This window comes from Narcine bancroftii, chromosome 4 (assembly GCF_036971445.1).
Source record: "Narcine bancroftii isolate sNarBan1 chromosome 4, sNarBan1.hap1, whole genome shotgun sequence".
Lineage (NCBI taxonomy): Eukaryota > Metazoa > Chordata > Chondrichthyes > Torpediniformes > Narcinidae > Narcine > Narcine bancroftii.
In genome coordinates this window covers 265,513,079-265,529,393 of record NC_091472.1, presented here as the reverse complement: position 1 = coordinate 265,529,393, position 16,315 = coordinate 265,513,079, and the positions used below count along the sequence as shown (strand labels likewise).

Below are 16,315 nucleotides of genomic sequence, written 5' to 3'. Positions count from 1 at the left end.
GCCTTTGTCGGAAGGTCTGCAGCCACTAAGTAGGGAGCCACTGATATCCAGAGCTATCACATCCCAACTTAATCACTGCTGCCTTTGTCACAATTGCCTTCCGACAACTTCTCCCTTGAAAGACTTGATGGGAGTCACCACCTCTTGACTTAACTGCTGCCACCTTAGCCACAGCCCTTTCCAAACCAAATCACTATCAGTTACTTCTTGATGCATCCCTGGTGTTACTGTAACCGGAGATGAGCACATGCCATGCTTCCTCAGCCCACTGCCACCATCTTGGCTAGATTGTTAGTTTTCCACTGGTTTAGTGGTTTAATTCTCATGCTTTGTTTTAAATATGAAATATGAATCCACATTTTTGACTCGCACCTGCCAGATTATTGGCAGTTTCCATCTCAGTTTTCAATTTATGAAAGCAAATGTTGGAAATTTGAAAAACGAAAAGAAAATAGCAGTATCTGAAGACAGTTGTAATGTTTGGTGTGATGACATTGCCTCAAAATGTTTATTCTGTTTTTCCCTTTCTCAACATTGTGAACTGCTGTGTAGTGGCCTTATTCTTCTGCTTTTATTTTACTTCAATGCCCTGCGCATTTTTGGACACCTAACGTTTCAGTGTCCTTTAGTAAACATATATGGTATTTGATTGAATTATTTTTGACAATTGGAAACACAACTGATTTTTTTCCTCGTCAATATTGTGGCCAAGGGGTTAATACCTCAAATTGTAGAATCATTGAAGTTTACATCAGCAGAGGAGAGAGTGTGTCCATGTATTGAAGTTAATTCCATCACCAACTTGTGTTCTGTGGTCTTGTAGGTTTTGTCCTCAAGTCTTTTCTGCGTTCTTTATTAGCAAGTGGTTTCTTCCTTCACTCTCCTTTCAAATAGTGTTCCAGACCCCCACTGCTCACTGAAGGAGAGACATTTAATCAATTTCCCTCTAATTGCTGCATCAATTAATAGCTGATAATGCCTCTTGTGCATACTTGTTCTTTTATCGCTTTACAGAACTTTAATTCCAAACTTCCAAACAAAACAAATCCCATCCAAATGCCTCATATTTATAATTCTCCAGGCAATAACAGGAACTATAATTCCCCAGTCTCACAGATCTGTGCCGCACCTTCTCCATTGTGCTGTGATGTCTCCTCATAGTTTGGAGATGAGAAATGTATTGCTCTGAATCTGTTAATTCCATGATTAAATTTATGCCTTGTGCTTTTCTTTGCACTTAACCAGTTTGAATTCCATTGTTGTGTTCGTGTTCTAATGAAGCACGTTGTAGGCTGCAATAACGTGTCAAGTGAATAAAAGAAGTGGCAAATGGAGTTTAGTCCAGAGAACTGCAAACAGGTTCATTCCGGTGTGACTGAGCAGCAAGGGTTTAAAATGGCCAGAATCAGCTGCATTTTTTTGGGGAGGGGAATGAGGGCAAAGGAAGCAAAATTGCATGGATATTGAGGAATACAGCAGGAGAGAGATTGACCTTTAGGAGCATATCAACATATCCAGAAAGGCAACAGGATAGGCAGACAAGTAGGTTAAGAAGGCATACAGTTCCCTTGCTTTTATTAGCTATGGCATAGAATATAAAAGATTAGTCAAACCACACGTAAAATAGGGGGTGTGCCACGTGATGACGTGGGGTTAGACTGATTATCCCTATTCTCCTTGAAAAAGTTGTGAAAAAGTGATTTAAAAAAGGGATATAAGTTATAGGAAATATAAGGAAGAATTGTCTGAAAGATATACAGAAGATATTAACAATGCCACCAAAGAAGGAGAGAGGCCTACCTAGAGAAAGGATCCGCCAAGTAATATCCAAAAGAGAGTGCCAGAAGCTGGGGAGGTCTTGGACATTGCTGTACAAAGTCTCACTCAACAATGGCCGTCGACATCAGGAGGAAATTTTAAAAAAGATTCCAAACACCCACAGCTCGTGATCAAGAAGAGGACCTGAAAAAGCAAAAAAAAGAACAGGAACGACCTATAATCAAGAAAAAAGCAGAAAAAGGTGCAGAAGATTCTTTACCTTCTGGTGAATTAAAGCAAATAAATGTTAGATGTTTTTCGACAATCCATGAAATAAGGAAGAATGATGACAAGATGGAAAGATGAATGCAACAAGTGGACACTAGATTTGAAATAGTGGATGGAAAAATTAAAGGGAATGAGTCTGAGATTCAAAATATTAAAAATCAAATGAAGAAAACACAAGCAGAGACACCTGCTAAGCATGACCGATTAATGCAAAAAATTGATGTTTTGGAAAATTTTAGTAGACGGAATAACATCAAGATTGTTGGACTTAAAGAAGGGGACGAGGGCAAGACTTGAAAGGATTTTTGCAATGATGGATACCGGAATCTTTGGGTCAGATTGAATTTCAAGGAGACTTGGAGATGGAACAAGCCCATAGGGCATTGAGACCTAAACCTCAGCCTGATCAAAGGACCCATCCAATATTTGTCAGATTCCTTCGATATGAAGTAAGAGAAAAGATATAGGAGTTGACAGCAAAACAAGCCAAAGAAAGACAATCACCTTTGATTTATAATGGAAATAAGATTTTATTTTATCCAGATATAAGTTTTGATTTGTTGAAAAAGAGGAAGGCATTTAATCTGGTTAAAGATGTACTGTGGAAAAAAGGCTATGCCTTTGTTTTGAGATACCCTACCGTTTTGAAAGTATTCATCCCGGGAGAGAGGAATAGATTTTTTACTGAGCCTAATGAAGCAAAGGTGTATGCCTATTCATTGGCTGTTAAAGATCAGCAGATGGTTGACTATACCTGAATTAATTATATAACTGAAAAGTTGTACTGTAACTGAAAATATATTTAATAGAGTTTAAAGAGGGAGGAAGGTTTAACCTATATTGTGTGTGATCTAATATACTCGGTAAGGTTAATGGATTAAAAGGTTTATTGATAAGGTTATAGTAAGGGATGGTATGGTGTTTCGAGTGAGTTAAAGGGGAATGTGATTCTGACCACTACAGAGTCATGGGCACCAATGCGACATGCTTTGTATCCTGTATGAATCAGGGGACTAGAGACCCTTTAACATCATGTGCCTCTAGGGTACTTCCTTATCTTTTTTCTTTTCCCTTTTTGGTTTTTAGCCTGGACTATTTATATTTCCAATATATTATATAAGGAGGGTTGGGTTGGATGGGGATGGTGGAAGGGGATGCTGGATCGATATAGGTTTTAATCCTGATTGCTAATTGCAGGGAAATTGTCATTTATTAGTATTAATATTAATGAAATTCAGAATCCAATAAAGAGAAAAAGGTTATTGAGTTCTAGAAAAAAATAATTAATGTCGATGTGGCTTTTATACCAGAAACTCATTTAATGGAAATAGAACATATGAAATTAAAGAGAGATTGGGTAGTAAGGGTATTCTCTTCATTTAATTCTAAAGCAAGAGGAGTGGTGATATTAATAAATAAGAGCTTACCAGTTGAAATACTGGATGTGAGAATTGATAAAGTGGGGAGGTATGTGATGATAAATTGCAAAATATGTTCTGAATATTGGACGTTGATGAACATATATGCACTGAATGTAGATGATAGAAAATTTATATAAGATCTTTCTATGCAGTTGGCTGATGCAAAGGGGAAAATAATTATGGGAGGAGATTTTAATTTTACTTTTGATTCGAAGCTGAATAGATCAGGTGGAGTTATGGCTAAAAATAAGGTAATAAAAGACATAAAAAAATTTATGAATGAAATGAAACTTGTTGATATTTGGAGGAGGATGCATCCTGATACTAGTAATTATTCATTTTATTTTTATAGGCACAAGACATATTCCCATATAGACATGTTTTTAATCTCCGCTCAATTGCAGGCAAAAGTGCATAATATTGAATATCAAGAGAGGATATTGTCTGATCATTCACCTTTATTTATGTCAGTTTTAATGGAAGAGGAGCAAAAAATATAGGTTATAGATGGAGGTTTAATGCTGAAAAGGAAAGATTTTTGTGAATTTATAAGTCAACAGATAAAAAATTTTATGGACCTGAATGAACATTCTGTAACTAATAAGTTTGTGGTATGGGATTCTTTGAAGGCTTATTTAAGAGGACAAATAATAAGTTATACAGCTAAGGTTAAGAAATAGTATGTCTGAAGTTAATTCTTTGGAAAAGGAAATAATAAAGATGGAAAAAGAATTGCAAAATTGAGGGAATGATGAACAAAGGAAAATATTGGATTTAAAGAAATTGAAGCTTAATACAATACAGAATTGAGAGGGATATAAGACGAACCTAACAAAAAAATTCTGAATTGGGAGATAGAGCATATAAAGTTTTAGCATGGCAATTGAAGACTGAACAAGTATCAAGGACAATAATAGCTGTAAAAGAAGATTCGGATCATCTTACTTATAAAATATAAGGTATTAATTATGTGTTTATGAAATTTTATAAGAAATTATACAAATCAGAATCTTTGAAAGATGGGGATAAAATATTTGTCTGAAATTACCATAGTTTTTTTTTTTTCGAAATTTATTTATAGTATCTCCATACATTCATTTCAAATTGACTTAGTATAATATTACATAATAGATACTAAATAATTTTCAAATTTTCACCCCCCCCCCACCTCCCCTAACCCCTTAGGAAACCACCTTGTGGTGGTTAATTCCCAAAAACCCAAATGGGTGTGGTATAAACCACAAGTGGCAAATGACTTTCGGGAGCAGAAGTACCACCCCCCCCCCCCCCCCCCCCCGGCAGACAAAATACACGTATAAACCGAAAAATCATCATTTCTTATATCCATAAAACCCCGGTCCATCAATTTAACCAATCTTATTCATAAACTCTTTTTTTTGAAAATCCAAACTTGATATTAAATTTTGCACCCTTTCCACCCTCCCAACACTGAGTTAAACATTGTTTACAATCAATAAAAGTTTTTTTTTATTTATTTTTCAAGTCTTCCTGAATTTCATCCACTGAATTAAAACACCTCTGAACATCCCAGTTCAACACCGAATCTTCCATTCTTCTCAGTCTCAAGTTGAATTTGTAGCTTACTTTCAAAAAAAGTTTTTTTCAAATCTTTTAAATTTTCTTGAACATAATTCCTTCGGTCTTGATCTTCTAAAGCATCAATGTTATTCATAAGATCTTTCTTCTGTGTTTCCCAATTTAATACCAAATTTTCCACTTTGTCAATCTTCTCAATGTTAAGTTGAAATTATTGTTTATTTTCAAGAAAAACTTATTCAAAATTTTTAACTCTTCTTGGACATTGCTCCTTTGACTTTAATTTTATAAATCATCAATCTTGTTCATAGTTTCTTTCTACTGAGTTTCCAAATTTAATAATAAAGTTTCGGTTTTTTCCAATTTTCTCAATATTAAACTGATCTTGTTGTTTAGTTTAAAAAAAAATTTTTCAAAACTATTAAAATCTGTTTGCAATGTATGCATACTCACAGATAATAAATTCACTCTTCCAATATTCCATCCAAAAAAAATCACTAATAAACCTTATTGCAGGTCAAGGAGTTCCATATATATGTTTATCTTCAAAAAATATTTCAAATATTTCAAATCAACATTCGTCGCCATCTTTCAAAAAGGAGTCCGAAATCAACTTTAATAAGTTCTGTTCTTGAGAAAATTCCAGCACCAACTCCGGCTCTGTCTGGGCAAATAGGTCAAATTTCTTCCAAAGTCAAAGAATGTAATTTTGTTCTGTATTTATAGATAATAAATTAATCCTTCCGATATTCCATCCAAAAAAAATCACTAATAAACTTTAATGTTATCTGGATTTTTAAAACTCACGGGCAACCAATGCCAATTACTGCAATTTATCTTCATAAAACATTTCAAATCAATATTCATCACCATCTTTCAGAGGGGTGTCCAAGGCCAGCTTATCCGACAGTCCAATTAATGAGCTCCGTTCTTAAGAAAATTCCAGCCTTGACTCCGTGGTTCTGTCTGGGCAAGTAGGCCGAGTTTCTTCGAAAGTCGGAGAGTGTAGTTTTGTTCTGTATTTGAACTCTATTTTCCTTAATCTTTGTTGCCATTTTAAACATCTTTCAGAGGAGTGTCCAAGGCCAGCTTATCCGACAGTCCAATTAATGAGCTCCGTTCTTAAGAAAATTCCAGCCTTGACTCCGTGGTTCTGTCTGGGCAAGTAGGCCGAGTTTCTTCCAAAGTCGGAGAGTGTAGTTTTGTTCTGTATTTGAACTCTATTTTCCTTAATCTTTGTTGCCATTTTAAACTAAAAACAATTGATAAACAAAACAAAGACTTTTAACAGAAAATAAATATTCTTAAAATGGGCATTTATATAACTGCCTGGGGGAGACCGGGAATGCACGTCCGCTCCCTACGCCATCTTGCCACGCCACCCCCTGAAATTACCATAGTTAAACATAGAAGAGAAGACAGAATTAACAAATCTATTTACAGTTACAGAATTGTATATAGATGTCTTTACTAAACAATAAGACTCCAGGGGAGGATTGTTTCTCTCCGGAGTTTTATAAAGAATTTAAAGAGTATATTTCAATATTTATGGAGTTGTTACATCAAATGGAAGGAAGATCTTTGGGTCTTACCCGAGTTGTTTAAAATTACGTTAAATAAGTTATTCCAAAAAAAGGGAAGGACCCTTTGCTTCCATCTTCATATAGACCAATTTCATTTTTGAATACAGATTATAAAATTTTGTCCAAACTAATAGCTAATAGATTAGCTAAATGTTTCCCTAAATTGATTAATATGGACCAAACAGGTAGAAGATCAGTGGATAATATTGTTATTTAAATATGGCTCAGAAAAGAAAAAATACCATCAGTGGCCTTAGCTTTAGATGCAGAAAAGGCATTTGATAGATTAGAATGAGATTATTTATTTAAATTATTGAAAGTTTTTGGAATTCCAATAAATTGGATAAGAGCATTATATAATTGTCCAAAGACGAGAGTGATTACACATAGACAAATATAAAAAAAATTTCTTTTGGAAAGATCATCGAGTCAAGGTTGTCCATTATCTCCTTTTTTATTTACATTGGCTATAGAACCTTTAGCTGAGGTGATCAGATGAGATTGGGGGTTTTAAGATAAATGATAGAGCACAAAATTAGCCTTTTTCCAGATGTAATACTATAAATCTTACAGACCCTGAAAGTTCATTTTTTTAAAAAAATAAATGATCGATTGGCAGAGTATGGGTTAGTATCAGCTTATAAAGTTAAATGTTTATAAAAGTAAAGTGATGCTTATGACTGAGGTAGATTATATTCAAGTTAAGACAAAATTTAAATGGCAGAACGGCACAATTAAATATTTAGGAATTAATGTTGATAAGAATTTAAGTAATTTATTTAAATTAAATTACATACCTCTATTGAAGAAAATTAAAGAAGATTTAACAAGATGGAAGAATTTGCCAGTTTCTTTAATAGGAAGGATAAATTGTGTGAAGATGAATATTTTTCCTAGAATACAATATATTTTTCAATCTTTATCAACAATGTTTTTTCAAGATTTAAATAATAGTGTAAGAAGATTTATTTGGCGAGATAAAATGCCTCGGATGGCATTGGAAAAATTAACATGGAAATTTGATCAGGGGGACTTCGACTGCCTAATTAAAAAAATTATTGTCAAGCAGCTCAACTTAGATTTTTGTCCTCTTATCAAACTGATGAAAAGACTGCATGGGTACAAATTGAAATGAGCAAAATAGGAGAAAGTAATTCTGAGCATATTTTGTATAAATGGCATGAAGGATTATTAAACGGACATTTAAATACAGCAATTCTGAGACATATGCTTAAAATATGGAATGGAGTACATGTAGAAAGAGGAATGAAGAGTTATCAGTTGGCTAAAATAATATTAAACCAAAATACTTTAATTTCTTTTATGGTTAATAATCTATATTTTGATGTTTGGTAAAACTGTGGAATAAAAAGGATCTGCTTTTTTACTTTAGCCCAACTGCAGGACAAGCATAATTACCAAATAATACTATTTTCTCCAATTATTAACTTAAATCATATTTAAAATAAAGTTAAGGAGGAATTTTAAATTACGAGAACAAAGTCCATTTAAATATTTAATATCAGATATGTTGATTGAAAGATTTATTACTAATATGCATATAAAATTACAAGAGAGTATCCAGAAAAAGGATTTGTTTAAATCTAAATTGACATGGGGAGAAAGATTTAAATATTCAGATTCAGGAAAAAGTATGGTCAAAATTAAGTTATGAAAGTGTAACTAATACGATCAATGTTAGATATCAAATTGTATAATTTAATTTTTTTACATCAGTTATATTCTTCTTTGGCTTGGCTTCGCAGACGAATATTTATGGAAGGGTATGTCCACGTCTGCTGCAGGCTCGTTGGTGACTGACGAGTCCGATGCGGGACAGGCAGGCACGGTTGCAAGGGAAAATTGGTGGGTTGGGGTTGGGTGTTGGGTTTTTCCTCCTTTGTCTTTTGTCAGTGAGGTGGGCTCTGCGGTCTTCTTCAAAGGAGGTTGCTGCCCGCCGAACTGTGAGGCGCCAAGATGCATGGTTGGAGGCGAGATCAGCCCACTGGCGGTGGTCAGTGTGGCAGGCACCAAGAGATTTCTTTAAGCAGTCCTTGTACCTCTTCTTTGGTGCACCTCTGTCTCGGTGGCCAGTGGAGAGCTCGCCATAGAACACGATCTTGGGAAGGTGATGGTCCTCCATTCTGGAGACGTGACCCACCCAGCGCAAATTACATGGAACTAATTTAAATTGCTCTGATCAGTGTTTTAGATGTAATAAAGAAGTAGGATCCTTCCTGCATGCAGTCTGTCAATGTGAAAAGGTAGATGAGTTTTGGAAAGATATAAATATTTTATGGGGATGAGTTTTGAAGATGTAGATTTTGAAGGATCCTGGAATATTTTTATTGGGAGATATTTTTCAATTGAAGTTGGATATTTATCAGAAGAAGTTTTCAAGTGGAGCAACAGCAAAAAAAAATGTCTAGCTGTATCGTGGAAATCAGATGATATTGTGGGGTTGAATAGATGGCAAACGGAATTATTAAATTGTATACCATTAGAGAAAATAATGTACAATTTACAAAACCAACCAGAAAATTTTGATAATATTTGGAAACAACATGGATTTTATTGCTACGATTTTACCTACAGCGTCAGCCGCCGCTACTCCCTCACCCAATCCCCCCTGATGAGTTCATGGTTTAAGATTATGTTAATTTACAATTAATCAGTTAAAAGATCTATGTTTGTTAGGCTTTTCTTTTTCCTTATTTCCTTTTCTTTCTACTTTTTTGGGGAGGGTGGGAGGGAGAAAATGTGAAGAACTAATGCATTCTTTTTGCATCATAGTTTTTATTATTCTGCTATGGATAAATACTGTACATGTATTGATGCAAATGAAAAATAAAATTTACAAAAAAACCTCCTGCAGAGTTCGGATCACATTATCAGACGGAAAGGGTACAGTAGACAGAATGCAGAGAAAATTTAAGTATTTCAGTTGATGATGAGCATTCATAAGGCCGGAAATGTTTGTTTTGTAATTACATCCCGTCAGTTTGAAATATTGGATTATTTTATTTTAATCTGATGCTCGTTATTTGTATTTATTTTCTAACTTTTTTTTCCCAGGATGAAACTCCAGTCTGTACACCTGCTATTCTAAAACAACGCCAGTCTTTAAAGGATTTCAGTGAAATAGATGAAGAAATCTCATTCAAAGTCCCACACTCTGAAAATAGTTCTGAAATATACTCAGTTGTTTCTTAAGATGAAAAAGGGTAAAGAAAATTAAAATAAAAGTTTTTTTAAAAAGTCCAGGCAAATGAAAAAATATTGTGATCAAAGAAGCCAGAGAGACTTTACCAGCAGTATATTGGGAACATTTGAGCCTTCATTTTGTGGAAAGTTGTTCTAAAACAAAGACAGTTCCTCCAGGTCCTCTTCTGCCTTGTTTCTTTTGCTTATGAAATTCAAAACTCTATATTTTAATAGATTTTTAAAAGTTAATTTTGTACCTTTCTTCTCCACCCCCCCAGCACAAAATTTAAGTAGTTTAAGCATTTTGTACATAGAACAATTCAAAATAAATGGTTTTCCATCCATCTACTCAAAATTGTTTTAAAATACATGCATAGCAAAATTTTTATAAGTTGACATCTCTATTGTACATTATTGTACACTTTCTTGGACAAGTGGAGCCCAAAAGAATACAAGGTGAGAACCTTTCTGGAAAAATCAAGTCATCTGAATGAGACCTCATTTACTGTACTGTACAAGAGGTAAGACTGCAGTTGAAGTACTGTGCCCAGTTCTGGTCACCCAGATGTAGGAAAGATGTTATCCAGCTGGAAATTATGCTAACAGTTTCAAGAGAATGTTGCTGGGACTGACAGACTTGATTTGAGAGGTTGGATGGACTGGAACTTTTCTCCCTGAAGTTTGAGGCTAAAGGGGGGACATGCTAGAGGTTTGTAAAATAGTGAAAGGCATAGATAAGGTAAATAGTCATTGTTTTCCCAGGGTTAGGAAATCTAAAACTATGAAAGGGGAAAGATTTAAAAGGGACCTGAGAGCCACCTTCTTCACACACAGGGTGTTGGGTGTATGGAATGAGCTCCAGAGGACATTGTAGAGGCGGGAATGGTTGTAAAGTTCAAATATATTTTGACAGGTACATGAATAGGAAATATTTAGAGGGATCCAGGCCAAACAGACAAATTTGCTAATGACACCAAAGTTGTCAGCAGAATCACAGATGGCAATGGGGAAGTGTATAGGAATGAGATAGATCAACTTGTTGAATAGTGTCACAACAACCTTTCTGTCACTGTTATTAAAACTAAGGAACTGATAGACTTCAGGAAAAACTTCAAATTCGTGGGTGTCAACATCTCCAAAGATCTGTGGGGCCATCATATCATTGCAATCATGAAGAAGGCTTGCTTTTGTCTATTTCGTTAGGGGCTTGAGGAGGATCGGTATATCATCAGACTTGTAAAGTTCAACAGGTGTACCGTGGAGACCATCACTGGTATGGACAAGAAAAGGCTAAACTTGTCCAGTGTCGTCATGGGCATAAGTCTTCTCTCTATTAAGGACATCTTTAAGAGACAGTATCTCAAGAATGCAGCCTTCATCAAAGACCCTCACCACCCAGGTCAACTTCTCACTGCTACCATCAGGAAGGAGGTACAAGAAACTGAAAATGAACACCCAATTTTATAAAAACATCTTTCCCTTTGCCAACAGATTTCTGAATGAACAATGAACCACACCTTTTTCTCTTTTGCACTAATTTTTTTGTGATTAGTAAGGGATTGCTTAACGTATGTGGGTCAAAAAATTTTTGAAAACCACTGTTTTAATTGTATCTCATTGACTTGTTATGTGCATAGTTTCATAACTCCAAAGGAAATGGGCTAATGACAATTTTTCTCAACCAAAATATTTCAGTAACAATTAGGTCTAGAGCAGTGATTCTCAACCTTCTCTTTCCACTCACATACCACTTTAAGCAATCTCTTACTAATCACAGAGCACCAATGACATGGAGATTACTTAAAGTGGTATGTGAGTGGAAAGAAAAAGGTTAAGAACTGCTGGATTAAACCAAGCCTTGCAGTCTTGTCACAGTTAGTTGTGAATAGCGGTGGATAAGTGAGCACCAAGTAGGACACTCCAAAACTTGTGTGAATACAATTAATATTTTAATGCTAGTATTGTGGCAGCCTGCAATTGTGGAGATCGGACAGAGATTGCTAAAGCGACTCCCAGGACAACATACCGGTGGGGGTAGAAGCTGGGGCAGCATCAGACCAACAGCTCTAAAATGGCATTGGTCAAGCTGCCCAGCTAACTCAGCAGAAACAGGCTGGGGAAGAAGGGCATTCGTATGCATGCAGGTTCCCGCCCGCTATTGTTATTCATATGGTTGACTCAGTCAATCAGTAAAAACGACAGGAACTTGAACAGTATAAAGCAGCCTTTCCAGTCCTAATAAAGGAGTGAGCTTAACCTACCACACTGTGTGTGTGTGTTTCTTTGTAGTGGTCCGCTACAGTATAATGACATTAAGATCATAAGGGGCTGAACTCTCCCAAGCAATCATGAAGGCAAAACTGAGATTTGCACAGAGAATCCAGACACCTGCGTGACATGGGCATCAGCAGGTGGATGTGGCAGGGTATTCAAACCTTTAGTCAACCCTGTGAGTCAGCAACAGTATACCTTTCTTGACAGGTTGAATACTTTTTATGTGTGGTTTGCTGGGGGGGGGAAAAAACCAATGTGAAACAAAGGAAAGCCTGAAGAACATGCACCCGACAAAGCCTAGGTGAGGAGGATCATGCACAAAAGAACAGGACCAGACTATGTACCTGGTCACCCCCAGCTGATACAGGTCCAAATGGAAATTCTCAATATTTCACTGCCGCGGTCTGCTGTTCCTGTAGGGTTCAAGGCCTGAAGCTTAAGACTAATGGTAACTGGACTAAATGACCACCGCCTGATGGCACTGACCTCTACTGTCATGAAGTGCTTTCAGTGACTGGTAACGGGATGTACCATATCACACCTTCCAGCAAAATTGGACCTATTCCAGTTTGCCTAGCATCCAAACCAGTCCACAGATGATGTGCTATCCTTAACCAACTTAGTGAACAAAGCCTCATTTGCCAAGCTGCTGTTTAGTGACCTCAGCTTGGTGTTCCAACACGAATATATCTCAGAGGCTATTGGATAAACTGACCTCGATTGGTCTCAACACCCCTCTCTACAACTGGATCCGGGACTTCTTGTCTGAAAAACCTCAGTCCATATGGGTTGGCCGCAAAATCTCCAGTCCCATCGTGCTGAGCACTGAAGTATCTCAGGCCTGTGTGCTCAAGCCACTGCTGACTCAAGACTGCACAGACAGATAATACAACAATAGTGGCCTCGTTGACAACAATGATGAGTTGGAGGACAGTTGGGAGTCTCGAGAACAACATGGACAAGACAATGAGATGATGGTGGACTTCAAGAGGTTAAAGGTTAACCACATCACTACACATGAATGGCAAGATTCTTTGCTGTGCATATAACATATTACCTATCCTAGACTCAAACACAACTTAGGAAGGTGCAGCAGAGTCAGCACTTCTGAAGGGGATTGAGGAGAGCAAGGCTATCAGCTCCCATCTTGATATTTCACAGGAGGGTAATTGACTCCTGTCTAGCTGCATCATTGTGTAGTACGGTAGTTGCAAAGCATTGGATCTGGAATCAATATAGAGGATCATTAAAATGGCCAGGATTATTACTGGGGTCTCCCTTTCCTCTATTGACAACGTTCACTGGGAGTGTTGCTTATAGAGGGTTCAAAAAATTATTCAAGATCCCTCTAATCATACAGTATCTTTGCCCTAGCTTCATCAGGAAGGAGATACAGGAGCATCAAAATCAGAACTGCCAGGCTGGGAAATAGCTTCTTCCTCTGCAGGCTGTGAGAATGATGAATGGTATCCTATAAGTTTGGGTCTCTTATAAATGAAACTAGTAAATAATTCCAACTATTTATATATTTAAATTATATCTATGTGTATATGAGATTATTTTGTGCTGTGTAGTATGTGTGTGCATCGTGGTCCAGAGCAATGCTGTTTCATCTGGATGTATGCCTAAAGAAATCTCTTGGTGCCTGCCACATTGACCACCGCCAGTGGGCTGATAACGCCTCAAACCGTGCATCTTGGCGCCTCACAGTTTGGCGGGCAGCAGCCTCCTTTGAAGAAGACCGCAGAGCCCACCTCACTGACAAAAGGCAAAGGAGGAAAAACCCAACACCCAACCCCAACCAACCAATTTTCCCTTGCAACCGCTGCAATCGTGTCTGCCTGTCCCGCATCGGACTGGTCAGCCACAAACGAGCCTGCAGCTGACGTGGACTTTTTACCCCCTCCATAAATCTTCGTCCGCGAAGCCAAGCCAAAGAAGAAAGATATCTGCAGTTTGACAATAAACTTTCAGGCAAGGTTGAATCATTTGCATACATGTTCAGCTCCAGTTACCCTACAATGTTTATATTGTGACCTTCATGTGAGATATGGCATTCACTATTGAAGTATTTTGTCTTTGATGTCCACTGTCCGACCGAGGTGCCAAGACATTCCATCTGTATGTCAAAAGAAAGGTTATCCAGTGAAAGAATGAGGGATAAAAGGCTAAATCTATGTGTGGAATCAGGTGATATGGGGAGTTCTTAAATTAATATTTAATTAATTTATTGAATTACATTTCAGTTGTATTCACCAAAGAACATTGAAGATAGTGTAGCAACTGTGTCACAGTGCAAAATGAAGAATGAGAAAATGATCAGATGTATTGTCAAAGTTCAGTAAAAGTAGTTTTCTCACTCGTGTGCAGCTTTTGAAAACCCCGTACATTCCATATAATCTCATGATGTCACTCTGAACCTCCTGAGCCTGTTTCATTAAGCCTCCTGTGAGCCACTATATGTTCCCCACCCCAAACCTGTGATAGGAGGCTAAACCTCTGGTGCCATTACTGTCCATCGCTCTTGGGTGGTCATCTGCACCTTTCCATTGGGGGTCATGACAAGGACCAATCAATGTCAATATGAATGGGCTTTTGTCGAACCATCATATATGTTCCTGGATGCCCACCAAATTCCAGTGCACAAGTTGTATGAATGTTTCATAGCACTCTGAAGGAGCCCTCATAGGCTTCTGTAAGGGTGACCTTTGTGCACCTCTACGCACAAATACAAACTCACAGTCCCGGAATTCCTGTGGGATGAAGGGTGTTGTTGTTCCATGCCTTGACATGTGAACTGGGGCCAATTTTCCAACCTGCTCCTGGAATCTGCCCAAGACTTCAGTTGGTGGCACCTTCTGTCTGTGTGCTGCGAGCACAACCTCCCCAGGTACAATGAGCGGGGCTCCGTAAACCAACTTGGCTGATGAGGAGTTGAGATCCTCCTTGGGTACTGTTCTTATTCTCAGAAGGATCCACAGCAGCTTGTCCGCCCAATCAGATCCATGGAGGCAAGCCATCAATGCAGCCTTCATGTGCCTGTGGAACAGCTCCACCAGCCCAATTTGACTGCGGGTGGTAAGCTATTGTATGGTGGAGCTGCATTCCCAGCAATCAACACAAAATATCCTAGAGTGTGGAGGTAAACTGTGGCCCTCTGTCAGAGATGACATGTTGGGCAGGCCAAACAGAAATACCCAGGCAGAAACAAGAGCTCTGGTGCATGAATTTGTCAATGAGTCTGTCATAGGAACCACCTCAGGTCACCTATTGAATCTGTTGATGACTGTTAACAAGTACCTAGACCCTCATGATGCCAGAAGCAGGCCGACTGTCAACATGCATATGGTTGAATCTGCACTCTGATGGCTGAAATGGTGCCTTCAAGTGCCTTTGCACTTTTGCAGATTGGCAGTCTGTGCACATCTTTGTTCCATACATGACCTGTTTTTTGAGTTCTTGCCATACAAACTTGTCGGCTATCAGGCGGACTGTCACTCGAATGGAGGGATGGGACAGTTCATGAATGGCATCAAATACAATGTCTCCACACACAGCAGGGATGATAGGACGAGGCTGACCTGGAATTAATATTATGGATTAATATGTAAAATTATTAATATTAGTATTAATTAATATGGAATTGTGGCCCAAAGACTACATCCTTGAGTTGCTGGCTCATGATAGCAGTTCTGTAAGCCAGGAATTTGTCATCCTGGTGCTGAGATTTGGCAAGCACCATGTAGTCTATACCCGGAGAGAGGGCACGTACTGTTTTTACAAAGGAACAGGACAGGGCATCAGCTATGTTTAATCATTGTTGAAAACTCCGATATGTAAGATTGGTGACATTGCTGGTGGGTTGACCAGGGGTCTGATACCTTCGCCAAGGTGAATTTTACTTTGTGGTCAGTAAAAACTGCAAAATTCCTGCCTTACAAAAAATAGCAGAAGTGTCTGGCTGCTCGGTACAGTACCAGCAGTTCCCTATTGAATGCTGTATTTCGTTTTCAGAGGGCAGAGGTGCCTACTAAAAAAATGCTAGAGTATTCCATTGCCCATTGCTGTACTGTTCTAACACCCCGCCTACTGCCACATTGGACACATCTCTTGCCAAGGTGGTTGGTGCATCCATTTATGGATGGACAAACAATGTTGCCTTCGCTAGGGCTTCTTTGGTGTGCTGAAATTCTACCGTTGTCTCCTTTGTCCACTCAAGCTCTTTGGCAT

General features: G+C 37.8%; 1 protein-coding gene across 1 annotated transcript in view; it reads left to right on the top strand.

Annotated features, from left to right (window-relative positions):
- nifk (nucleolar protein interacting with the FHA domain of MKI67) overlaps positions 1–10,166 on the top strand; it is a 34,730-nt gene extending 24,564 nt beyond the window's left edge. Inside the window, exon 6 of the mRNA XM_069934917.1 lies at positions 9,683–10,166. Coding sequence (XP_069791018.1) covers positions 9,683–9,820 — 138 coding nt within the window. The 3' untranslated portion in view covers positions 9,821–10,166. The remainder of the gene's footprint in view (positions 1–9,682) is intronic.
- The last annotated feature ends 6,149 nt before the right edge of the window (positions 10,167–16,315 follow it).